The 26003-nt window shown below is 44.4% G+C and overlaps 1 protein-coding gene across 1 annotated transcript; it reads left to right on the top strand.

Annotated features, from left to right (window-relative positions):
* The first annotated feature begins 717 nt into the window (after nucleotides 1-717).
* On the top strand, nucleotides 718-26003 carry CPA2 (carboxypeptidase A2). The gene is given in 13 exon segments (XM_033192088.1): nucleotides 718-812; nucleotides 2764-2845; nucleotides 3495-3629; nucleotides 4512-4607; nucleotides 6909-7010; nucleotides 8970-9068; nucleotides 10451-10561; nucleotides 11644-11734; nucleotides 13272-13471; nucleotides 15910-15994; nucleotides 22697-22942; nucleotides 24536-24573; nucleotides 25998-26003. Coding segments are annotated over 13 exon segments (1362 nt in total). The 5' UTR covers nucleotides 718-741.

The raw sequence follows: 26003 nt of genomic DNA, 5'->3' as shown, positions 1-26003 counted from the left end.
GGATGGAAGAATTATTGATGATTAAAGAAAACACTTCCTTTTAATTCATACTTTTTATAACAAGCAACTTCATTGTTGCTTGTTATAGGAAATGTCATCAGAAAGACATTTTCATTTTGGGAAAAAGCACAGAAAGAGGGCTATCAATTTGGTGTAAATGCAGATGGATCCCTTTTGAGACAGTGCAAAATTGAATATTAAAAGGCCTTCTGTTTTGTTTTAATATAGAGTGAGGACTGGAATGGGTCACATCTACAGGGACACTCAGCAGATGTGAACTGAGTGATTGCAGTGTTTCAAGGTAAACATTATAAAAATAAACAAACGAGTAAGCTAATGGAATGTGATAGACAGGATGCCTGAGTAATTACTATAAATGCTCTGGCTTTTTTTTTTGTCAGAGACCCAGAAAAGACTAACCTCTAGGTCTATTAATCTGGCTTCTATCGCAGGGTAGCTAGTGGCGTTTTATGTTCTCAATCATAACTATACTGCCCTTGGTATGCTCTAGCAATTTTGGTCTCTTTACATCAAAGTTTGTTATCCTAGGAACTGAAAATGTACAGATTGGTGATATCACACAGGTGGATGTCTACAACCTTGAGAATTTCACATGCAGGTGGGAATTTTCCCATGTGGGAATTCACATGAGTTCTCAGAGGGCCAGCACATCACCCTCAGCTGCCATCCCTATAAATAAAGTTCAGGAAGGACTCTGAATTCTGGATTCCAGGAAAACCCATGGCCATGAGGTCGATCCTGCTTTTTGGTGCCCTTTTTGGGCATATCTACTGTCTAGAAACATTTGTGGGGTAAGTTATGCTTTCTGGTGCTTCTTTGAATTTTACTTACCTGATTGATGGAACCTTTGATTGTTACAGAGTAAATGGGTATAAGTGTTCAGTGTTTTCAGAGAAGTTCTCTTAGATTTGGGGATAAGTCGATAGTGGGAAAAATAGGAGTGGATGATCAAAAAAGAGATGAATGACACTTAAAGGTAAAGACAAAAGGGAAAACTGAACACACATAACCCTATTTCTCTCTGTCCTTACTCATTTTTCCCTCCAGTGATCAGACTGTAGGCTTGATAGACATCAAGGAAAATACAGCTGTGTAGCCATTTGTTTCAGGTAACTCAGCTGGTGTCAAGGCTACTCTCTCACCTCCTCCTGCTCTTCTGGGCTTTACCATTCACATTAGCCCTTGTCCCCTACCCGCCGATCTTTAGATTCAGCATCTAGGCGGTGGAACCTCATGAAGTGGAAATGCCAGGGCTATAGATTTCAGCTCAACTCCTCCTCTCCTGGCTTTGGAGGACTCATCTTTGCTCCGAAGTACTTTGCTTCATGATTCTATTAAGGGCTTTAGGCAGCATTTTTTGAAGAGTGTTCCAGGGAACTAAGAAAATAGTCAAATAAGTTTGGTTCCAAAAAGCCACTGGTCAAATAAATGTGGGAATCAGAGGGTTAAACAAACTGTAGGATTTCTAGGAGCTTTGGTTAAATCAGTGTTCATTATAAATCTATAAGAGGGGATCTAGGTTGCAGCATGTACCCTTTTTTTAAATTATCAACTACCCACTGCCTCCAGCTTGCTTGCTTGCTTGCTTCCTCTCTCTCTCTCTCTCTTTCTTTCCCTCCCTCCCTCCCTCCCTCTTTCCTTCCTTCCTCCCTTCCTTCTTTTCTGTCTCTGAGTAACTCAAAGAACTACTATTCTTCAGAACACACACCAGGAAATATGAGCCTATTGTATTACTTTTCTCAGTGCCTTCCCATTTTAAAGGAGGACTCCTGGGAGTCCATGCATTAACCAAAAATAATGAGACTTAAATGGAAGAATTTTCAGACCATTTGTGGCAGATGAGCCTCAAAGAGCTCATGTTCCATCACTTCTGTATTCCACTGGAGTTCGTAGGAAATTGCATGGGGCTTGGTTTCAGAAGACCCATATTCTGGTCCCTGTACATGGTTCATTGTATTGATTCCTTTCCCACTTTATAAATGGTTGGGACAATGACTTAGGAAGTCTGCCTACTTGGAGAAAGGCTAGAAGGGGAAGCTCTGTCACCAAGGGAATTCTTTGTAAAGATATGTGCTTGATTGTTTTGAGATTTCTCTTTCCTGTTCATCCTTCATTCCCTATGAAGGGTGCGTGTGTGTGTGTGTGTGTGTGTGTGTAAAGAGAGGCATGACACATAATTTGTCAAGGTCCCAACTATCTCTGGCCATGCCCCATGTTTGGGCCACATGAATGGGTTTTGGGAATAGAACCTTGATACATTTTCAGTTGACAAAAACAAGGAACAAACAAAACCCCCAAAACCATTAAAAACAAACCCTTAGGTCTACCCACATATGAACTGTTTCCTCTTACAAGCGCCAAATTATTCCACTTTTTAAAAACTTACTTCTGAACAACAGGAACAGGCAAGTATTAAAAGCTAACACTCCACGAGCAGCAGGTGCTATTTGATTCATTAGCTAAGGGAAAGGTAACTTTAATGGCAGGCTTCCTGCTAGGAGCAGGTACACCTCTTCATTATTATTTAGATAACATTTCTTGGGAGGAAATAATGCCATTGTATCACCTTCTCATTCTGGCGATGTGGGTTTAGTATACTATTTATTAGTTTCTGGATTGTCACAGAGATTACTGACCGTTGCATGAACCTGTTATACACAGAGACTAACAGGTGCAGAAAGCAACAGGAAACAGTGTCCAGGTTTTGCTTTTAAGGTCACATTTGTGGTTAATTTTCTTTAGAGACCAAGTTCTTGAGATTGTACCAAGCAATGAAGAACAAATTAAAAATCTGCTACAATTGGAGGCTCAAGAACATCTCCAGGTATTTGATCTAGTGAGAGTTTCTGTTCCCAGAACGAATACAGTTAAACATGATTGAGATCTATTTTGGACTGTATTCTGACTCCCACGACATAGTGTGAAATGCTAACTCATGCAGCTGGGTACCTGGGCTCTGGTCCCAACTACAGGATACTGGGCAAGTCACCTACCTTCCCTGTGTCTCATTTTCTCATTCAGAGTAATGGTGATAAATATATCGTTCTTCTATCTCTCAGGTTTATTGTAAGAACGAAAGGAGATATCAAATGTGAAAGTTACTTTCAAAATTAAGCACCCTTAGTGCATATTTCCCTTGTAAAATAATTTATAGCATTTATATCCTATTATTAAATGAATTGGATCACTAGAATCCCAGCTTTAAAAAACTGCCATCGTATTAATAATCTTTTCCTTCTGCCAGTTTTAATATCTAGCCATAGGGGCAGGGGAAACAATATAATGGATTTGCTGACACATGGATGTTTAAAAGCCGTTGTTGCAATATCATAGTGATTCCACAATGATTCCAAAACTTGTGGACTCAAGATAAAATTGATGCAAATTTATTTCTAGAAATCTATCAGTGCTGAACTGTCCATTCCCCAGAATAGCCCATTCATTGCCTTGGCTTGGACTTTTATCCCTTTCAGCTTGATTTTTGGAGATCACCCAGCACCCCAGGGGAGACAGCCCACGTCCGAGTTCCCTTTGTCAGCATTCAGGCAGTCAAAGCATTCTTGGAGTCCCAGGGAATTGCCTATTCCATCATGATTGACGATGTGCAGGTAATTATGCCACGGACTCACCTTCCTGCAGCTTGCTGGGCCACATGAACGTCAGTTCAGTTCCATCTTCTTTCATGCTTGAGTACTCTCTGCAGGGAAGGGACCTGTGGGTACCAATAGGACCTTCCAGCAGTCCGGGCTCCCCTTGCAAGGTGGGTAGGAGGACACTGTCTCTCTCCCTTTTGCATTTGGCACATGCAGAATATGGTAACAAAGAATTTAAGGGAAAGGGCAAAAGAGAGGCTACAGCATGAAATATAAAGTACAAACCAAAGGGTGTTAGGCAGAAGAAGGAAAAGAAGGAGTCTCACTCTGTCACCCAGGTTGGAGTGCAGTGGCACAATCTCGGCTCACTGCAATCTCTGCCACCCAAGCTCAAGCGATTCTCCAGCTTCAGCTTCTTGAGTAGCTGGGACTACAGGCATGCACCACCACGCCCAGCTAATTTTTGTATTTTTAGTAGAGGCGGGGTTTCACTGTGTTGCCCAGGCTGATCTCAAACTCCTGGCCTCAAGTGATCCGCCCGCCTCGGCCCCCCAAAGTGCTGGGATTACAGGCGTGAGCCACTGAGTCTGGCCTGATTTAGTTTTTGTTTAGAGGTTAACTCCGGCCCTGAGCTCCCAGAAAGGTAAGATGAGCCATAAGACCATGCCTGCAAATCCACCCTGGCACACCTGCAGCATCTGGCTGGTAGGAAGTCCCATTAATGCTCCATCCCCTTTCACAGTGGGGCCAGAATAAGGGAAAGTCACGACCTCAAAGCCTACAGGACAAGAAGAGGAAAGCTTGGTACTGGGGACCCGAGTGTTACCCTTTCCTTCACAATTACAGACTGAAATACATTGCTGTAAACCAATCATAGATAGAATTGTTTTATCTTAGGTCCTGTTGGACAAAGAGAATGAAGAAATGCTTTTTAACGGGAGAAGAGAACGGAGTGGTAACTTCGATTTTGGTGCCTACCATACCCTGGAAGAGGTAGGTGTTTCAAAATGAACATTACAGAGACGGGCCATTCTCTCCTCTAGGGACAAAGCTCATACTTCCACGTGGTGATTTAATGGCCTAGAAATTATTCTTCTATTATTTTCTAACTTCTCTAAGTTTCCTTAGGATTTCACAGCCAGTACCAGTGTCACTGGCTTCACACCCACTCCTGCTTACTGTAGGAGCTGAAGTCCACTTGCTCATCTCAACAGCCACCCACTGTGGAGTGTCTAAAGGGTACCCACAAGCAGACCCCTCAGGCTGGTGATCTTGCCCTAAGCCCCCTTGCTGACTTCTGACCTGTGCTGCTCACAAAGCCAGGGAAACCATCATGGCTGCCACTGACGATGCAATGAGGACACAAAGCCAAGTGAGAGCTGTGCTTCCGGGCTGCCACTGATGATGGAATCAGGGACCACCTTTGACGCCTCTGACTTCCATCCAAGTGTTACTGGTGGAGGGTGTCCAGGTTCTTGACGTCTTGAACAAAGAATTGGACAAAACGCACAAACAAAACAAGGAAGGAATGAAGCAACAAAAGCAGATATTTACTGAAAACAAACGTATACTCCACAGGTGGGGAGCAGCCCGAGCATAGGGGCTCAAAAGCCCATTACTGAATTTTCTGGGATTTAAATACCCTTTAGAGGTTTCCCATTGGTTACTTGGTGTACGCCCTATGTAAATGAAGTAGTAGCCTTCGATCAGTCTGATTGGTTGCAGAAAGCAGCCAGTCAGAGGCTGAAGTGAAGTTACAAAGTTATACTCCTATGCAAATGAAGACTTGGCTTGCAACCAACCTGACTTGTTGTGGGAGGGGACCAATTAGAGGTAGTTTCAATTTTTCATCTGCCATGCCAGAAAGAGGAGGGGGGGTAGGTGCAAAGGGATTAGCCCCTGGTCCTTTTGTTACTTGGGCATAGAAAGTTGGGGTTTTCTTTTTGATTTAGTTCTCGGGAGTCAGCCTGAATTGGCCTTAGGTTCCCTGCCTCCAGATCCTATCCTTCTGCCTCGCAGGGATGTGCTCTGTAAGACCTCATGGCAGCAAACCCTCATGGAGTCTCTGCTGTCTTTCCTGGGCTTTGTTGTTTCTGTGGAGACTATCCCCTTCCTGCATCCGCTACTCCGTGCTGCTGTGGGGATCCTGGGCAGTGCAGCATTTACCTCTCTGACACAGAGCCCTTCTCCAGGCCCACGGGAATCCATCTGCAATGACTTAAGAGCCGAGGGATGGAAAGGGGCCGGAGGGGATGGTGGTTGTAGGGCTAAGGGGTGGCATGGGGAGTAGGAAAGAGCCAGAGAAGAGATATCTGGTAGGCACCAAGTCTCCAAGTTGGCAGTTTTTAAATGCAAAAAGCGTTAAACATTTTTTTCTCCTAATTTATTTGATGGGAAAAGCTGATTTGACCTAAACTCATTTGGGAGCAAAATCTGACCTGAACTGCCTCACTGCTCATTTGTTTCACTGCCAGAAATATTAATGTGCTTGAATACGGAGCAATGTCCCATGTGTAATACATAATATATATTTCCTATTACCTTTCTAAAATTCTCCCCTGAAAAAAATATCTTATTTGAAATATATATGGCCTCAAGGGTTTCAGATAGGGGACTGTGGACCAGCACAGAGAATAAGGAAGAAAAGGAAGTGGAGCAAACAAGACGCCCTCCCTCCTTCCCTCCCAGACAAACTGATGTCTGTCTCCTACGGAGTGCAAATACTGGCAACAGCTGGAGGGACTGATTTCCTCCCGCTAGCTCTCCAAACGCACCCGGACACGTCTCAATCCCAGCAAGGGACATAGTTAGGGCTCCCCAGATGCACAAAATTTCAGTCGCCTTGAAAATAGGAGCTGGAGTAGCCGGTGGCCTTAGTGCGTCTGCAGCAGAAACCCCATTGTCCCCGGGCCTGATTTAGCCGGAAGACATTTTGTAGCGATCGCCTCTACATCCCTTTTGGGGTTGAGGGGGCACTACCATTTGTTTTCCTCTGCTAGCAAGGGCGAGAAACTCCACCTAAGGGCTGGGGTCGCCAAAAGCCACAAGTACCCCAGGGAAGTGTGTCATTTTGCTTTGCACAAAACTGCAAAGAGCCGGCTGGACTGCAGCCCCCGCAGACGCCGATAGACTCAGTAGCACTCAGCTGGATCCAAACCCTCCGACCCTATAGCTCGAGCCGCGCTGCCCCCTCCGCTGTGTCCCAAGGGAATGGGGAAAATCACCAGGGGATCAGATCTCATGCAACAGATGGTTCACTCGCAAATGTCTATTTATTCACTTGAAACATTTCAGATTTCCCAAGAAATGGATAACCTCGTGGCTGAGCACCCTGGTCTAGTGAGCAAAGTGAATATTGGCTCTTCTTTTGAGAAGCGGCCTTTGAACGTGCTCAAGGTACACGGTGCAGGGGCGGTTCTTCCTCTCGATGCTTCTAGAATTCCCCTCCTCCCAGGCTAGCCAACAGTCCCGGCTTGTGCTACAGAGCGGCTCCTTTTTATTACTTTTTATTTTTTTTTCTTTTCCTCCTAACCGGTCCTTGCTGGTTTTGAGTATCCACTCCCCCACCCCCGCCCCCTTCTTTTTCTTTCTCTCTGTTCCTGCGCAAGCTGACGCAGGTCTGCAGGAGTGAATTAATGCTCACGTTCTGAGAGATGAGCTCCCGGGGAACCGGGGCAAACGCGCCAATAGGAGCCGAGGAAGGGGGAGGTGCGGGCCGGGGGAGGTTGGGGGCTGGGGGCTGTAATTCATCTAGCTGAGAGTTCTCTGCCTCCCCTCCCCTTCTCTTTTTTTTCTTTCCTCTTTAAACACACACACACATACGCGCGCGCACACACACACACAAGCACACCAGTTAAAAAAGAAAAAGCACTAATTGCCTAAGCTGCATTTTTTCTTTTTCTTTTTTCTTTTTTTGTTTTTAGTTTTTAAAGAAGAGTTCTGGTCGTATGCAGAACAACTAAACCCTAAACCGCAAAGACAAATGCCCTGAACGAAGATCTTTTGAAAAAGGATATAGACGGAAAGAGGTTAGGGTTTGACGCCATCTCGTAACCTCTGACCGTCTTTGTGCACATAATTTCAAACTTTGCACTTTGTCCTCAAAAACAGTGAAAATTATTTCCCCAGATTTCCTAGAAAGAGTTTGTTAAGAGAAAAAAAAAATCAAAAAGAGGTAATGTCACAACTCCTCGCTAAATTTGGAAACGTTATGGCTGGGAACCAACTGACTAACTGGGACAGATGGATTTCTCCAGAGCGTTTTCCCAAAGCAGGCCTGAGAGGAGTGATTTGCCTGCTTTATACCACAGGGATACATTTGCTAATGTTTACCGCCCTTCTTTCTTTTTATTTCCTCTACCCGCACCCCCCGCCCACCAACTGGGTCAGAAAACCCCAGATTCTCTTCCACCGTGGTCTTCCCTGGCCTTCCCTTTTCCGGGGTGGTTCGGCGGTGGAAGATGCTGTGTTTTTGAAAGTTCCTGCTTTTTACGTTTGAGCTCTTTAGAGGAAAAGGCACTTTTAACTAAAACTCTTAGAACTCATGAACTGTAGTTTTTAGCAAGGATTTGCATTTCTCATTTACCTTATCTGCTGTGTTTAGAATGCTGCACAGAGATAGAAGTTGATGGTGCAAAAATAATCTTTTCCTCCCCATTTACTGATCCAATTGGCAAAGCCACTGTTTCAAATAAAACTAAGTCACTTAGATCATAAAATTTAAACTCTGGAAAGTACCTCCAGAGGTTTGCTATCATGTTTTTATGAAGGTCTCAAAAGGCTATCACAAGCATTTTTATAATAAAACACTATGATTGCATACATTTGGAAAATAGAGCAACAAAAGAAACAAAAAAGAAAAAATCCTCATAATTCTAATCCCACAACTATGGGATAATAGCTATTAACAATCTGTTGTATATTTTTCTACTTTTTTCTCTCTTTTCTTTTTCCTTTTCTCTCTTCGTCCTTCTCCTTTTCCTTTTTTCTCATATGTATGTGTGTATATAAATGAACTAGTTTCTTTAAAAATAAAAATGAAATCGTGTAATCCATTTTTTTCCAATTTTCAGCGTATGAAGATATTTTCCTGTCATTATCTACAACGATTTTTTACAAACATCGGAGAATTGTCTATGCCCCTCAGTCTGCATTTACACTTGCATTCGAAGAAGGGGACAAAAGAAAATTCTCCTTAAATGAGAGTTAGGCGACAGCATCACTGTCTGTATTTCCTTCTCTGTCAATCACACCAAGAACAGAGAGAGGGACAGAGAAGGATGGTCTGGGGTAGAGAGGAGGCAACCAGGTGCCATGGCGGTGGAGCCGTTCACATTGCCACACTTGCTTTTGCAGTTCAGCACCGGAGGAGACAAGCCAGCTATCTGGCTGGATGCTGGGATCCATGCTTGAGAGTGGGTTACACAAGCTACGGCGCTTTGGACAGCAAATAAGGTCATTTTGCCTAACATTCCTCGCTTATTTTACCTTTCTGGGGTCAGGCCCACTGAAACCCATGACAGTCCCAGTGGTCCTGATGGCTGGTGCTCTCAGCCAAAACCCTTCTCTTGTCACACGGGCTGGCAATGAACCCATCCAGCCTTTTTTGGTATTGCCCCATCCAGCACCCCAGGCTCCTCCCCTTGGGCAGCCCACTATGCGCTCCGCTAAAAGACACCACGATGTGGTGATTGCTGTTGAGTGAGAGAGGGGGGAAAAAAAGACTCAGGAAGCTAAAGAGGTGGAACGGGTGGCCAGGGAGGACTCTTGGGAGCCAGATTTCAGCATAAGAACCGACTAGAGAAAAACCACTTTGCTGCCTGGAACCCTGAGGGCTGAGGTGTGATGTACTAGAAATTTAAAAAATCATGAAAGGGAGTCAGCTGGAAAATACAAACAGGTGCAAGAAGAGTTTAACCCACAGATCCAAAGTGGAGTTGGCTAAGGGTGTTTGGGTTGTTCTGAAAATGTCCCAACTTTGATTTTGAAGGTAGGGTGTAGTAAGATCTGTCTTCCACAAGTTTGTTGGCATTAGAGTCAGGACATGGGGCTGGGAGTGACCTAGTCTGGTATTTCTTAAGTAATTCAAAAATGACATGCTATAAATCAGAATGTTAATTCATGAGCAGAGGAAATCAATCCACATCAGATCATTCAAGCATGTGCAACCACGTGCATACCGACTGATACATTTTTCCCTTCAATTAAAATGCGGTTACCTTTAGGGTATTATGAAATGGATATTTAACGGTTGAATAATAATGCCTTAGGATGGCTGAGCACAGGAAATGAATAAATTTTAATCCAGCAGAAACTTCAACTCAACTGCAGTTGATGGCAAGTAAAAATGTAATTCCTCAAATGGAATTTAACTGGTTCTCTGTGTCTTTAGCAATGTCTCTACATATTTAAGTAATCTGATGTTTGTTGTGAGTTCTTTCGGAAAGTTAGCCCGCGTAGGGGATTAAGGAATATCAAACAAAATTTCTTTGGTGCATAGGTCCACATAAGTCACATATATCACTGCTCACTATTGCAAAATGTCTCACTGGAATGAACAGGAAGAATGTTACTGCTTTTGATAGAGAGTAGATACATGATATCTGATTTTTACTCCATAGAAGTAAATTATTTTGACTAGAAATAAAAGTGTAGGCGCTAGCATATTCAACACATTAACATTGCAGGAGACCGTACTGCTGGGTGTCTGGAAGACTTTCCTTGACCAATAGTGATCCCCGGTTCACATCTGGAAAAAAAACACTCCCTTACTATTCTGTCCTGGGTTCCTGACAAAAGGGGTGTGTGAGGTTGACATGTATCTTGTCTTTGCTCAGATTGCCTGTGATTATGGAAAGAACCCGTCCATCACTTCCATTCTGGACACCCTGGATATCTTCCTCCTGCCAGTCACAAACCCTGATGGATACGTGTTCTCTCAAACCAAAGTAAGCCTGGATTTTTTCCCCTTCTTCAACAAGGACCTAAGGAGATATGTAGGAACTTCAAAAGTAAAATAAAAGTAGTCATTCGTTTCTTGATTTACTCTAAATGGAATGCCTAATTTCTCAGTAGTCGCCCAGAAATGAGGGATAGAGAAGTGGTTATAATCACTTCTTATTCCAATGCATGATGTCTTTACATGTTGCCTCAGCCAGAGCCCATTTCAGCTGTTAGGCTGGGCTATTAGAGCTCAGTGTTCACCGTGAGTCATCTAGGAGATTTGTTCCAATTATCTCTGCGTTTTTTGTGTTAGGATTGATAGAAAAGAGGAGGCGGATGTTACCTGCTGGCAATTAGATTGCAGTAGGATTTAGGTGGGCAGTACAGTGCATCTAGCGTTTTACTTAAAATCTGTGGGAGAAATCCTCCGTAATATCACTAAAAAGAGTTACATAGTTTTTTTCCCCTTAAAATCTCATTACAATACACTATTGTAGCAACTGTGACCCCACATATATTCAAAATGAATGACAGCTTCAAGTTTATTTTTAGAGAGAGCTAACTACAGTGGCGTTTTCAAAGACATTTTCAAAGAAACTCATACTAATACTAGTATTCATCCCATGAGATACCATATGAATCAAGGGTTCCATTGTCAAGTCTAGGAAACACCACCCACCATATCCGTTTCTTAGAAGTTCATAAAAAACAAGTCATTAACAATCCTTAGAAGTTCTGAAGAAAGTTTACCAAGTTAGCCCTATATTTTCCCCCAAATAGTCTCATCACAGAACCCTCTCTTCTGCTTTTGGTTGTTGCTGTTGGCCTTGGACAGAACTAGGATTCCATGACACGTGTTTGGCAGGTTCATTTGAGGAGATGGGGGTGTATTCATGTCTCACTTTGATGAAATGACAGAGAAACTCCTAGCAGAACCTGTATGAGGACTGTCCACCACCGCCCCAACCAAGGGAAAGGAGTGTCCCAGAGAACTAGGGAAATTGACAGAATTCTAAAGGAACCTTCTGATCAGGCTGAATGACCCTCTTTCTTTTTTTCCATGTGCTTTTTGGGTGGGATCTGACAGAATCGTATGTGGCGGAAGACCCGGTCCAAGGTATCTGGAAGCCTCTGTGTTGGTGTGGATCCTAACCGGAACTGGGATGCAGGTTTTGGAGGTAAGCCCTGGGACTTGCCCCCAGGGATGGTCAACCCGTGGTCTGGCCTACAAACTGGTTCAGATGGCTCTGCGGTGCATCAGCTGGCTAAGCCCATCCAGGATTTAAGCCATTTAAAAACCTCTTTGAAAACACTTAACTAAATTCACTTCACAGGAGCACAGTACTGTCACAGAGCACTGAGCAGCATTTAATATATTTTGTCTCACATCTTGGTTTTCCCACAAGCTGTTGCCTGGTTAGCCTTCTGTGCAGCCGGAGCAAGACTTTGCGCAATGGCAGGAGAACTCAGGAAGCCCTGAGCCAGCCACTAGAGGGGGTTAGGATCTATTCCAAGGAGAAGCATTACATCATCTATGGATGCTTCGAGAAAGAAAACTAAAAAGAAGTACGTACACACAGGATGAAGAAACTGACTTTCAAAACAGATTCAAATATAAAATGTGAGCTTGCTGCCCTGGCTTTGTGACAGCTCTTACATTTTGGAGTTCCGTGGCAGGCTGGTTAGGGGCTCCTTTATGCCTTCAGCCACTGGAGAAAACCCCTTATGTCTCACTAACCATAGAATTAAAAATTTTTTCCCCCTCACTAGGCTATGATAAGATTGAGGTCAGGAGCTGTGTCTTTTTCACTGAAGTATTCCTAACAGCTAGCACAGTGTCTGCAATGCAGAAGGCAATCACTACGTATTTGTAAGACAAATTAATTAATTAGAGTTATGGAACTAAGATAGGACATATTAGAGAACTGCTACAGGATACGGATGAGTGGCAACTTCATTCATTGATTTTACAGTTCTTTTTTTTTTTAGTGTAGGGGAAAAATAAAGCACAATACTGAGCCATGGCCCACAGTTCAATGTCAATCCTCCCCAATATTATTTTCATTAAATCATTTTAAAATAAGGTGACATTTTGTCTGTATCACATGGGGAGCCTAGGGAATCCTAACCCCTACTCATCCCCTGGAAGTTTCTCTAGCAGTGAGAACCCTGGCCAGGCCTACAATGGACCCATTTCAGGGGTCTTGAACCACTCTAGTTGCTGAGACAATCAAGGCCAAATGTGGCCTTGTCAAATGTAGTCATGATTTCCTCACTGCAGAAAGGGTGTCAGAGGTTCCTTGCATTTGTGGCTTTGTGCCTTGGAATTACAGAGCATAGAATCTTCTACTCTTGGACTCTAAGAATTGGATGAGATCCCAGAAAATGAACTTGCTAAACTCCCACCCAATGCAGGAATTCCATCTATAATATTAAATCTAGCTTTTCTTCCAACAACTCCTACAGAGAGGAGATGATCTAATTAGATGGCTCTTTCTACTGTATAGAGAAACCATATTTTTTGAAGAAGAGATGTGTCCAGAATCACTTCAGTTAGGCTTTCTGACTATAACCTTTGGAAGACACTTGATCTAACACAATGACAATCTTGCCCTGACTTCCAGAGGAGAAAATTAGTGATGCATGGTGACCTCCTCCCTACAGTGTCTTCTTAGAGCTCGCTGTCCTCACTGGGCTACTTCTGCATCTCCCCAGGACCTGGAGCCAGCAGCAACCCTTGCTCTGATTCATACCATGGACCCAGTGCCAACTCTGAAGTTGAAGTGAAATCCATAGTGGACTTCATCAAGAGTCATGGAAAAGTCAAGGCCTTCATTACCCTCCACAGCTATTCCCAGCTGCTGATGTTCCCCTACGGGTACAAATGTACCAAGCCAGATAACTCTGATGAGCTGGTGAGTTTCTGAAACTTAATTTCAGCCCAGCAACAAACGTGCATTGTGTGGTCAAGTAAGTTTCAGGCATAAAGTCATACCCTGAGGTGGAGGTGTACCATTACAACGATGAATGAGACATAAAGTCAGACACAGAGAAGATTATGATATGCAGCCAAAGGTTTGAAAGACTCATTTTGAACTTTACTAAACTAAGTTTCTTTGGGAAATATAATTCATGAAGTTGTTGTTACCTTAATCTAGATGAGCAGGAGCCTGGTTTAAGCATAGATTCCCAGAATATGCTTTTCCGTTGCATATGGGGGAGAAAACCCTCGGATTTGGATATGAGACTCTTGGATTGGTAGTCAAATGCTCTAAGCTGAGCAATTCTGCTTCTCAGCAACTTGTCTTATACTTTCCTGGGGACTTTGGCTCTATGATCTACCATGATGATGCACTGGTATATGATGTTGGGGGTAAAATACTCACTTCCCTAACTTGATACCTTCTGTCACCCTTCCTGTTTCAGGAATAAGCCAACTGGCCCCAGCCTTAGATCAGATGGTGACATCTCAGGAGGCTGTTCACAATTGAGCAAGAGCTATCCCCCAGCTAAAAAGAATGTGCAAATATTTCCAATTTGGCTTTTAGGCTGGATTTGTGAAACCCATATGTTAGAAATAAGCCCAGAATTGGAACCTTTTTGTCAATTTACCTTCAAGTAGATTGTTGTCTGCAGCCCCACGCAGAAATAGGCTATATTATTCCCATTCAAGTGTGCCTTTCATCTCATCAGTTAGATTTGAGCTCTGTGAGGTTTTGATGGCAAGTATTACCATTCAAGGTCGTATCAGGGAAAAAGAATGTTCTAAAATGTTCTTTTTTTAGACCTAGATGACCTTAAATTATCTAAACCTGGTGCTCAAACCTCTCGCAGATAGTCAATCTAGGCTATGATTAGATGGCTTCCTGCCTTCAAGGGAGCCTATTCTGTGTCGGGGAAGGTTGTTAGGTTGTTAGTGTTCTTCTTTATAGAGAGCGAAATCTCTGTGTTTTTCACCTATCAGCCCTGGTTTATCATCTGGTTCTACTGAGCAAGCTTATTTCCCTTTAAGAGGTGAATCCACTATTACTTGAAGACCACCAGCCTGCTTCTTCTAGCTCTTATTTCTTCTAAATAACCTCAATTTCTTCAAGCATTCGTATTATGGGCTCAAGTTCCCTTACTATTCTGGTTGTTGTTTTCTGAATATGCTTCTTCAAGGGTGGTGTCTTAATCTGTTTGCATTGCTGTAAAGAAATATCTAAGACTGGGTAATTTATTAAGGAAAAAGTTTTATTTGGATTATGATTCTGTTGGCTGGAAGATTGGGCATCTGGTGAGAGCTTCAGGCTGCTTCCCACTCATGGAAGGCAAATGGGAGCTGGTATGGTGCAGAGATCACACGGTGAGAGAGGAAGCAAGAGAGAGAGTGGAGAGGTGCTGGACTCTTTTTAACAACCAGCTTTCGAGGGAACTAACAGAGCAAGTACTCACTCCTAACTGTGAGGACTGCACCAAGCCATTCATGAGAGATCTATCCTCATAATCCAAACACCTCCCATTAGGCCTTGCTGCCAGTATTGGGGATGAGATTTAAACATGAGGCTTGAGGGAAATAAACATCCAAACTACAGCAGGTAGCTCCCAGAAGTGAATGTGAAATGCGTGTTGTGGGTTAACCAGCACAGAGCAGAGTGTGACCATAACTACCCTCAGCCAGACTGTGCACTTCTGCAAATTCAGTTGAGGATCACATTAGTTTTTTGGCCGTAGCCCTGTAATGTTGACTCATGTCGGGCTCATTGACAAGAGTAACCCCCAGGCTCTCCAAGGATTCGACCAAGCCAGGTTTCCCCCATCTGGTAATCGTACAGTTGTTTTCCTGGATCCAAGTTCAAGACCTTACATTTATCCCTGACAAGGACAGTAAAGCCTCAATCAGTCAAAATTGGAAGCCTCAAATAATGGAAAATATTTTTCTGAGCTCTACTTCTTGGAAAAAGAGACAGCCATAGGGAAATAAGCCAATGTAGGGATCTAGTAAAAGAAAAGTCGGCTTCCCACATATGTCCTGGGGTCAGTCCACATTCTCTTTAGACCCCTTAAATCTACCCTATTTCTAGCCACACCCCTGACCAGGGAGAACTGGTGGCAAAATAATGAATCCATGAGTGTTGCAAACACCAGGATGATCACATAGACAATGAGGACCTTCATGTTGTATTTTCAAAGCCAATAGAAGTGAACTTGTGTTTACTTCCCAGTGAAAATGGTTGAAATAAAAAGGGTATTGTGCCTTCACCTCAATTAACTGGAGCATTAAGTTAGAGCATTCTATGTTCTGCTGTTGGGCAGCTGATCTCCCAAGAGACAAGTGTTATCTGTCTACCTTTCTTTGGTTCTCTTACTCTAGAGCGAAGTGGCCCAAAAGGCTGCCCAATCTCTGACAAGCCTGCATGGCACCATGTACAAAGTGGGACCAATCTGCTCTGTCATCTGTAAGTATCCAGTGTGCTGGAAGTTTTTACGAATGACCCATTAAGATGGCAGGCACCGTGTGAGTTTGGGTCAAAGCTTTTACATGCCTTTATGTGAAAGGGATAGGTCTTCATGCATGGAACCCAAACTTCCCCAATTTCCCTCAGTGAATCTAGTCTCCTCCATGAGATACTTACTGTGTGATGGCCGGAACAAAGGACTCCCTAAGTATATGTTTTGTGCCCTCTCCTGTGCTTGTTCAGATCCTTACAGCTCACTCTCATTCTGTAGAATTTCTTTATCTAAAAATGAGCCTTTATCAAGACCTGGCTCTGTTTCTTTTTTTGAGATGGAGTCTCGCTCAATTGCCCAGGTTGGAATGCAGTGGGATGATCTCGGCTCACTGCAACCTCCACCTCCTGGGTTCAAGCACTTCTCCTGTCTTAGCCTCCCAAGTAGCTGGAACTACAGGTGTGTGCCACCATCCCCAGCTAATTTTTTGTATTTTTAATAGAGACGGAGTTTCACTATATTGGTCAGGCTGATCTCGAACTCCTGACCTCAGGTGATCTGCCCACCTAGGCCTCCCAAAGTGCTGGGATTACAGGCATGAGCCACTGTGCCTGGCCTAAGACCTGGTTGTTTTATTATCTTCCCTTTCCTGGCTAAGAGGGGCTCATGCCTTTAGAATTCCGTGGACTGTGGGGGCAGAATGAGTGTGACTCTTGAAGGGACCCAGGTGGTTCTGTGGATAGACTCTGTTGGCAGCCACGTGTTGATGCAGAGTACGTGGAGATGGAGGAGGAGAAGTCAGGAATAGCAGCAGTGTGAGGAATAAGTCTGGGGAGCCTGCCGTCAGACTTTCTAGGCCCTCCTTTTCCCCAATGGATTGAGATAAAAACAAGAAACGACTACAGCACTTTGAGAAATCCCAGAGCATGCATGTGCAGGTTCTGAGTCCTTCAAAGGCACGGTCCCTTCCTTATGGACAAAGTTGGAAACTCAGGACCACACAGTTCCATGCCCAGGAGTTCTCTAATGCTTCCATGCCCAAGGATCCTTTGGAAACCAATGCCTTTAATAGGCACCCATTCTGTTGTTGTTGTTGTTGTTGTTGTTGTTTTTGGAGATGGAGTTTTGCTCTGTCACCCAGGTTGGAGTGCAGTAGCACCATCTTGGCTCACTGCAATCTCCACCTCCCAGGTTCAAGGGATTCTTGTGCCTCAGCCTCTGGAGTAGCTGGGATTACAGGCACCCGCCACCACACCCAGCTAATTTATTTATTATTTATTTATTTGTATTTTTAGTAGAGAGAGGGTTTCACCACGTTGGCCAGGCTGGTCTCAAACTCCTGACCTCAGGTGATCTGTCCGCCTCTGCCTCCCAAAGTGCCAGGATTACAGACGTGAGCCACCACGCCTGGCCACCCATTCTGTTTAACAGACTTTTAAATTAAGCATCTATTATATGTTAAGCATTATGCCAAGCACTGGAGACATAATGTGCCCACAAAGAACTCTTTAATAGAAGAGATGAACAGGAAGGCTAGTGAGCTTTTGTATTATGTGTGCAATAGTAGGGTATACAAGGTACGGAAGTATTAGAAAGTAGGGGGATTTGATGGAAGCAGAAAAACTTCATGTAGGAAGAGGGTAGGGTTGTAAAGACTGATCACTAGGAAGATAGAGAAGGAGAAAAAGGATGGGGCATTCTCAAAGTCAACAGCATATGCAAAGGCATAGAAGTATAAAACTGCATGATGGGTTCTGGGAGCTACAAGGAGGTTGAGATTGCTGAAACGAAAGAGGGAGAAAAGGGAGCTGGGGAAGTTCAGGGTTTTGTGTGCCATGGTAAGGGTTTAACCCAAAGGATTCTAAAAGCCACTGGGGGGTTTTCAGCAGGACGGTGAGGGAATTGAGGCATTGTGTTTAGCTAAAACATAGCAGCAGTGTGGATGGAGTGATGAGGGACTGCAGTAGAGACATCCCATAGGAAAAGGAGGAGGAGTTCAGGTGAGAGACGATGGCCCAAACTACAGCAGGGCCAGTGATGATGGAAGGGATTTAGGAGGTAAAGCCAAGAAACTTTGTCATTTATTGGATGGGGAGAGATCCTCACTGAAAGTCATTGAGTGGTGCCAGTCACTGAGGGAGAAGTCCAGGAAGGTGAAAGAGGGGTGAGATCGCAAAGATAATGAGTTCAACTGTGGACATATTGAGGCTGAGCTCCTTGTAGGGCATTCAAATGGAGATGGTCTGTAGGTTTTGGACTACATGCCCTGGGATTCTGTGGAGAGAGAGATTTGGGAAGAGTTGGTATAGAGCGGGTGGTTGGACCAGTAGAGCAGGGAGAACATTTGGAGTGAGAGGAACCCTTGGCAAAGCAGGGAGCAAGGTGTTAAGCCACAGAAGGGGTTAGCAGCAAGGGCTAGGCAGAAAGGCAGAGAACCCTGGATGTCAGAAACCAGGGGAAAAGTAATTATTGAAAAGGAGGCAGTGGTCAACAATGGTGAAGGCCATGAAAAGTCAACTAAGATAAGGACAGGACATTTGCCGCTGAATTTTCATCACTAGTTTACTAGTGACCTTTACCCAGAGCAGTTTCAGAAGAGTGGATAAGGGAAGGAGAGCAGAATGGAAGCCTTTTTTCTTTTTGAGATAAGAGATGTATTTATTGACTATGGGAAAGAACAAATAAAGAGGGAGAGGTGGAAGATACAGGAGAGAGAAGAAATGACCAGTGCAGTGAGGTTCCAGAGCTGGGGAAAGGAGGACAGGCAGAGGTGGGCAGAAGTTGTGGCTCAGGATGGAATGAGAGAAGCATGTCTTTGGATGTGTTGCGGGCTTGGATGTAGCCACAGCCATAGGAGGGGTGATGGCGGGAATCATGGGAATGCACCCTTGCCAGTCATGGTTTTCTTGTTTTGAAACAGAGTCTCGGTCTGTCACCCAGGCTGGAGTGCAGTGGTGCACTCTTGGCTCACTGCTACCTCCGCCTCCTGGCTTCAAGAGATTCTCCTGCCTCAGATTCCCAAGTAGCTGAGATTAGAGGTGTGTGCCACCATGCCAGGCTAATTTTTGTATTTTTAGTATAGATGGGGTTTTGACATGCTGGCCAGGCTGGTGTTGAACTCCTGGCCTCAAGCGATCTACCCACCTTGGCCTCCCAAAGTGCTGGGATTACCGGTATGTTCAGCTTTTTAAAATTAACATCATTTCCTCTACAGTTTTATGAATTTACATTCTAATTTTTTGTTATTCCATAATGTTGCTATATCCCGATTACTGAGTCTTTGGATTGTTTCATCTTTTTGCTAAATAGTGCTACTATAAACATGTTTGTATAAACTCCTTTTTCTCTTAGATGATCTTTTTGGAGTATATTCCTGAGGCAAGATTGTCAAGTTAAATGGAATGAACAGCTTTGGCGCTCATGTTACTTTTTGTTTTGTTTTTTTTTTGAGATGGAGTCTTGCTCTGTCACCCAGGCTGGAGTGCAGTGGTGTGATCTTGGCTCACTGCACCCTCCTCCTCCTGGGTTCAAGCAATTCTCCTGCCTCAGCCTCCTGAGTAGCTGGGATTACAGGCGCCCGCCACTATGCCTGCTAATTTTTGTATTTTTAGTAGAGACAGAGTTTCACCATATTTGTCAGGCTGGTCTCAAACTCCTGACCTCGTGATCTGCCCTCCTCAGCCTCCTAAAATGCTGAGATTACAGGGATGAGGCACCACGCCCGGCCTCTTGTTACATATTTTTTACGCAGTTCTCTGGGAAGACTGATTTGCTTACAGTTGCTGAGACCTTTTTAACCGTGCTCCACATGGGATTGTCCTCCCTCTGATCAGGGATACCCCCAGGGAGAAGGGCCTTCTGAGTGGTGGCAGTGGGGACAGAGGATGGACCCAGCTTGAGACATGATGGCAGCTTAAGATTGAGGAATGAGTGCCTTTGCTTGGCAGCTTTTGAGTGGAGGCTGGAGTTCAGAGTGTCAGCCGAATAGCATTGTGTATCCCCGAGACCCCTACATAGGTCTCAGCCATTTTATTACAAGGAATCTAGCTTTTCATCCATCTTATCTGAAGGTGTTTACTAGTAAGATAGACCTTGGAAGCTGATGTTTAGTATGTTTTCTTTGGTGAGGTCACAGAAATGGAAGATATTTCCAATAAGCAGATATTGGACAGGTGTAGGATTTGCTGTATGATCTTTTGGAGCCCGACTATGAATGGCCCGGCAAGTTCTAGCTGCATCATTGTCCACAGCTGACTCTTATCCTGGCCTCATTCCAGCTGGGACAAGTTCTACCTCTAAGCACTAGTTTTAATTCAGCACTTTTTGCTTCCTGCCCCAGGTCAGTATGCAGCTCTGGGCAGAACACCTGCCTTACTCCACCTAAGAGGTGGCCATATGGTTCTAGTGGGTGAGGTATTTCCTGGGCAGCTTCCCATCTGGAAAGGGCTTTGAGGAGTTGTGCTATAGTAGGTGTTTGGTTCAGAAGTTGTTCTTTTTTTTTTTTAATTTTTTTTTTTTTGAAACAGAGTCTTGCTCTCTCACCAGGCTGGAGTGCAATGGGGCGATCTTGGCTCACTGCAACCTCCACCTCCCAGGTTCAAGCAATTCTTCTGCCTTAACCCCCCTGAGTAGCTGGGATTACAGGCACGCACCACCATGCCTGGCTAATTTGTATTTTTAGTAGATGTGGGGGTTTCACCATGTTGGCCAGCTGGTCCTGAACTCCTAACCTCAGGTGATTCGCCCACCTTGGCCTCCCTAAGTGCTGGGATTACAGGCATGAGCCACTATACCTGGCCCAGAAGTTGTTCTTTGAATTCTTTCTCAGACAGGCATAGTGGGGAAATAAAACACAGAGCTTGAGTACAGAGCCCTGGGTTTGAGTTATAGCACTGCCGCTTTGGAACCAAGTAGCCATGGTCCAGTCACTTATTCTCCCTTGGTTTCTTCATCTGTGAAATAGGTTGTTGAGAGTTTCAAAAGATACGTGGAATACAAGTGTTCCCTAATTCTAAAGTACTATATAAACGACGATTGTTCATTTCCTGATAAATGCTCTCCCACAGGTAACTCCGATCCTTAATGTGGCCTAACTTTTTTGATTGCATCCTGGTCATTTATTGACAATGATAGTTATAAACATAACTGACATTTATTGAATGCTTATTCTACATACGTTATCCTAGCTCCTTCACTTAATATCTGTTTTTATTTTATTGTTTTATTTATTTTTTTAGAGACAGGGTCTCACTCTGCTGCCCAGGCAGTGGCAGTACAATGGCAGGATCATGGCTCACTGTAGCCTGGACCTCCTGGGCTCCAGCAGCCCTCCTACCTCAGCCTCCTGAGTAGCTGGGACCACAGGCATGCGACACCACACCCAGCTCATTAAAAAAAATTTTTTTTGTAGAGACAGGGTCTCACTATGTTGCCCAGGCTGGTCTCAAACTCCTGGGCTCAAGTGATCCTCCTGCCTTGGTCCCCTAAGTGTTGGCAGAGAGCCACGACGCCTTGCCACTTAACCTCTTAATCTCAGTTTCCTCATCTGTAAAATGGGAATAATGTTAGTACCTACCTAGAGATTCATGGACCAGTTTAACATAGAGCCTAGCACATTGAGGACACAGCCAACTAGTGTCATCACAACCATTATGCTATTTAATTCTCACTGCCCTGTGAAACAAGTAGTAATATCATCCCTATGTAACAGGTGAAGCATCTGGAAACAAATGACTTCGTTTAGGTCACCCAGATAATGATTTATAGGGTTGGGATTTTATCTGAGGCCAGTATTCTGTCTACAGTGGACCTCTTAGTGTGATTGACTGTGTCACGTAGCCACACCAAAAGGTGTGAGTCGGTAATTTTGGTCCAGGGAGGATTCAGTTCAAATCCGCAACCATTTAGTATTTATTATTTACCAGGCATTAATTTCCAAGCTGCTCTGCTGGGTGAAGGCAAAGACAAAACTCATGGGATTTGACAATATTAATTTACAATATTAACCTCTAGCCCTATTCTTTTCTGGTACAACCTCTCTGGTCTTTCCAGCTCCATTCTTCCACCATCTGTGCCCTAGCCAAGTCCTCCTGTGACCTCTAACTGCCCTTCCTGGGAGGGGCCACAGGGCTGGTCCCTTGCTCGGCTTTTCTGAGTCATGACTGATTCGTAGGTTAATGCCATCTTCCTTCATCATCTGTCACATCAGCAGCCACACAGATCTCAGGTGCACATTACTGTGTTGGCTGAACCCACTACACAGAGGTGCCAGACATGCGACTTGGTAGCAGAGCGGAGCCTGCCACACCCTTAATGCTGAAAGTCCCCTGAGGATAGGGACCGAACCTCTTACTGCATTTATAATCCCTCCACTCCCACTAGAGAAAACCATGTCTGTACCTTCTGAAGAAGGAAGTGGTGTGGCCTACCTAAGGTGGAGAAGAGGCCACTTAGGATGGCGTGGGTAAAACCACAGGCTCCTAAGAACACCAAAGGAAGGCTCAGTTCAGTGTCCATTGAATAACACCTTTTGCTTTTCAAATTATTGTATTTTTTCATAAATGTGATCCTCTACTAAACTCTTCCCCCTCTTACAGTTCACACGTAGGGGCCTGGCTTACCTATGGAGGTAGAATTTAATATAGAGGTTCCATTGCTGTGAAGGCTAGTGGGAGTTGCGTAACCAAACTTTATTCTCATTTGCCCTTCAGACCAAGCCAGTGGAGGAAGCATTGACTGGTCCTATGATTACGGCATCAAGTACTCATTTGCCTTTGAACTGAGAGACACAGGGCGCTATGGCTTCCTCTTGCCAGCCCATCAGATCCTTCCCACAGCTGAGGAGACGTGGCTTGGCTTGAAGGCAGTTATGGAGCATGTGCGAGACCACCCCATTAGGGCCCTGAGGAAGAAACAAGAGCCATTAAAATCTCTTTGGTTTGAAGCAACGTTGGGTTGTATTGTTTATTTTTTTAAGCCTGATCTGGGAGCACTGTTTCTCCATTTTCTGCTGCCCTCAAACACAGCAAGTCATGGCATTGTACCCCTTCATCTTTTTAAAAATCCATCCTGAGGCCAGGTGTGGTGGTTTTACACCTGAAATCCCAGCACTTTGGGAAGCTGAGGTGGGAGGACTACTTCAGCCCAGGAGTTTGAGACCAGCCTGGGCAACATGGGGAGACTTCATCTCTAAAAATAATAATATTAAAAAAAAATCCATTCTAAGCAGAGTGTTCCCAACATCATTTGACAATTTTTTTTTTTTCTTTTGAGACGGAGTCTCGCTCTGTCACCTAGGCTGGAGTACAATGATGCGATCTCGGCTCACTGCAACCTTTGCCTCCCAGGTTCAGGCAATTCTCCTGCCTCAGCCTCCTGAGTAGTTGGGATTACAGGTACCTGCCACCACACCCAGCTACTTTTTGTATTTTTAGTAGAGACAGGGTTTCACTATGTTGGCCAGGTTGGTCTTGAACTCCTGACCTGAAGTGATCTGCCCATCTCGGCCTCCCAAAGTGCTGGGATTACAGGCTTGAGCCACCGCGCCTAGCCCCATTTGACAGTCTTTTATTGTGTTAAATTATATATAAAACTTACCATTTTGACCATTTTTAAGTGTACAATTCAGTGACATTAAGTACATTTACAACGTTATGCCACCATCACCATCATCCATCTCCAGAACTTTCCTATCATCCCAAATGGAAACTCTTCCCCATCAAACCATAACTCCCCATTCCTGTTGCCCTTTAGCCCCTGGCAACTACTAGCTACTTTCTGTCTCTATGAATTTGCCTATTCTAGGTACTTCATATAAGTGGAATTAAACAGTATTTGCCCTTTTGTGGCTGGCATTATTTTATTTTATTTAGCATAATGTTTTCAAGATTCATCCACGGTGTAGCATGTGTCAGCCCCTCCATCTTAAGAGTGTAGCATTTTAGGGCTAGCAATGGACTTTCAAGTTCATTTATTCAGTAAATACTCATTAAGCAACTGCACTGTGCCAGGCCTTGTCCCAGGTGCTATACCTGGTTCCATCGTTGCCTTTGGTTTTTCCTTTCCTGGTGTGTTGTCCTGTTTTATGAAGACTGGTGGGGCAGGGCATGGTGACTCAGGCCCGTGATCCCAGCACTTTGGGAGACTGAGGTGGGAGGATCCCTTGGGATCAGGAGTTTGAGATTAGCCTGAGCAACACAGTGAGACTCCGTCTCTACAAAACAAAACAAAACAAAACAAAACAAAACAAAACAAAACAAAACAAAACAAAAAGCCTGTCATGGTGGCAAACATCTGTAGTCCCAGCTACTTGGGAGGCTAAGGTGGGAAGATCACTTGAGCCGAAGAGTTTGAGACTGCAGTGAGCTATGATCGCACCACTGTACTCCAGCCTGGTCGACAGAGTGAGACCCTGTCTCAAAAAACAAACACACAAACTGGTGGGGACCCAAGCCAACAACATTCCTTTTTCCTGGTTGCCCCCCTGTCGAGCCTCGGTCTCAGGTTGCACGCAGTTTCTCTTTGGATATTGGCTTCTATTGGGGATTTAGGTTTTCTTCATGTGGATGATTTTCCCTGGGAGAAAAAGGTAAGAACTAAATTTCAGCTTGCCTAGAATTCTGGGTCCTTGATTCTTCCACTTCACATCTCTTAGATTTGGGTCTCAGTTGTTCTTGTTGCTAACTGCAAAGCTAACATCGATCTCAGTGACACGGAGCCCACGCTTTGTGGTGGACAGGGTGGGTGTAGGAATTCAGTTTAAATGTTGAGAGGACAGAAGGACCCTGAGGGAGCAAGAGGAGATGATGGCCCCTAACTCCACAGCTCCTGACAAAGGCTCTCTCTGGGACCACACTTGAGATTCTGTACCCTCTTTTTGACTAGGCTGGTTCTCAAGCCCTGGCTAAGCCAGGCTGAGCAAAGATCCTGCGAAGTCATCCCTCCCACCTTGATATCCAATCAAGTTCCTCATCCCCACCTTTGATGTGTAAGCCCTTGGCCTGCCTTTAGCAAGAATCCCCCTACCTCGATGTCTTCTCTTATTAATCCCACATCCTCTCTGTTTTCTTTGCCGTATTCAGTTTAAGCACGATAAGTCTCTCCTAGTGAAAGTGCCATGGTCCTAATCATAATCTTGAATTAGGTCTTACATTTTGACACATGTCAGGATAGTTTTTCTTTAACTCTCTCAACTGTGACCCTTGGTTGTGTCCACTCCCCTTGTGTGGGTGTGGAAAGCATGTAGACTGTAGGGAGGGTGGGACGGGAAAGACCGTGGGAACTGGGGCTCCCAGGACAGACTCAAAGGTCCCGGAGGCCCTGAAGACGTTATGGAGATCATGAGTGTCTTCCATTTATTCAGCTGTGAGTTGGTAGAAAGGATACCAGACCCACAGTCTAGGAAGTATAAGAAAGTCTTATTATTTATTTATTTATTTATTTATTTATTTGAGATGGAGTCTTGCTCTGGTGCCCAGGCTGGAGTGCAGTGGCGCGATCTCAGCTCACTGCAGGCTCCACCTCTCAGGTTCACGCCTTTCTTCTGAGTAGCTGGGACTATAGGTGTCCACTACCACGCCCGGCTAATTTTTTGTATTTTTAGTAGAAACGGGGTTTCACCGGATTAGCCAGGATGGTCTCGATCTCCTGACCTTGTGATCCACCCACCTCGACCTCCCAAAGTGCTAGGATTACAGGCATGAACCACTGAGCCCGGCCGAAAATCTTATTATTGATAAAACCATTAAGCCTTCCCTATAGTTCAGACCCCAAGGAACACTGATTATTTATTCAGACTAAAACATCCTTTGTATATCATTTGCCTGATACAGTTCTGTTTTCTTAGTGGGGTCATAAGAATTAGGCTTCAGATCCATAAAAGAGGCCACAAACCTCTTGCCTCATCCTGACCTGCCCTGGTGAAATCCTCTGGCAGGGCTTGTCAAGCATGTGGTCTTGGAGCCAGCTCAGGGTTGCTTTGATAGTCTTAACTTTTCTGTTTTTTTATTCTAGAGGTAA

The sequence above is a fragment of the Trachypithecus francoisi genome, unplaced genomic scaffold, assembly GCF_009764315.1.
Source record: "Trachypithecus francoisi isolate TF-2019V2 unplaced genomic scaffold, Tfra_2.0 Lachesis_group4, whole genome shotgun sequence".
Taxonomy (NCBI): domain Eukaryota; kingdom Metazoa; phylum Chordata; class Mammalia; order Primates; family Cercopithecidae; genus Trachypithecus; species Trachypithecus francoisi.
The sequence above is the reverse complement of the archived record's forward strand: the minus strand, read 5'-3'. Positions and strand labels throughout refer to the sequence as shown.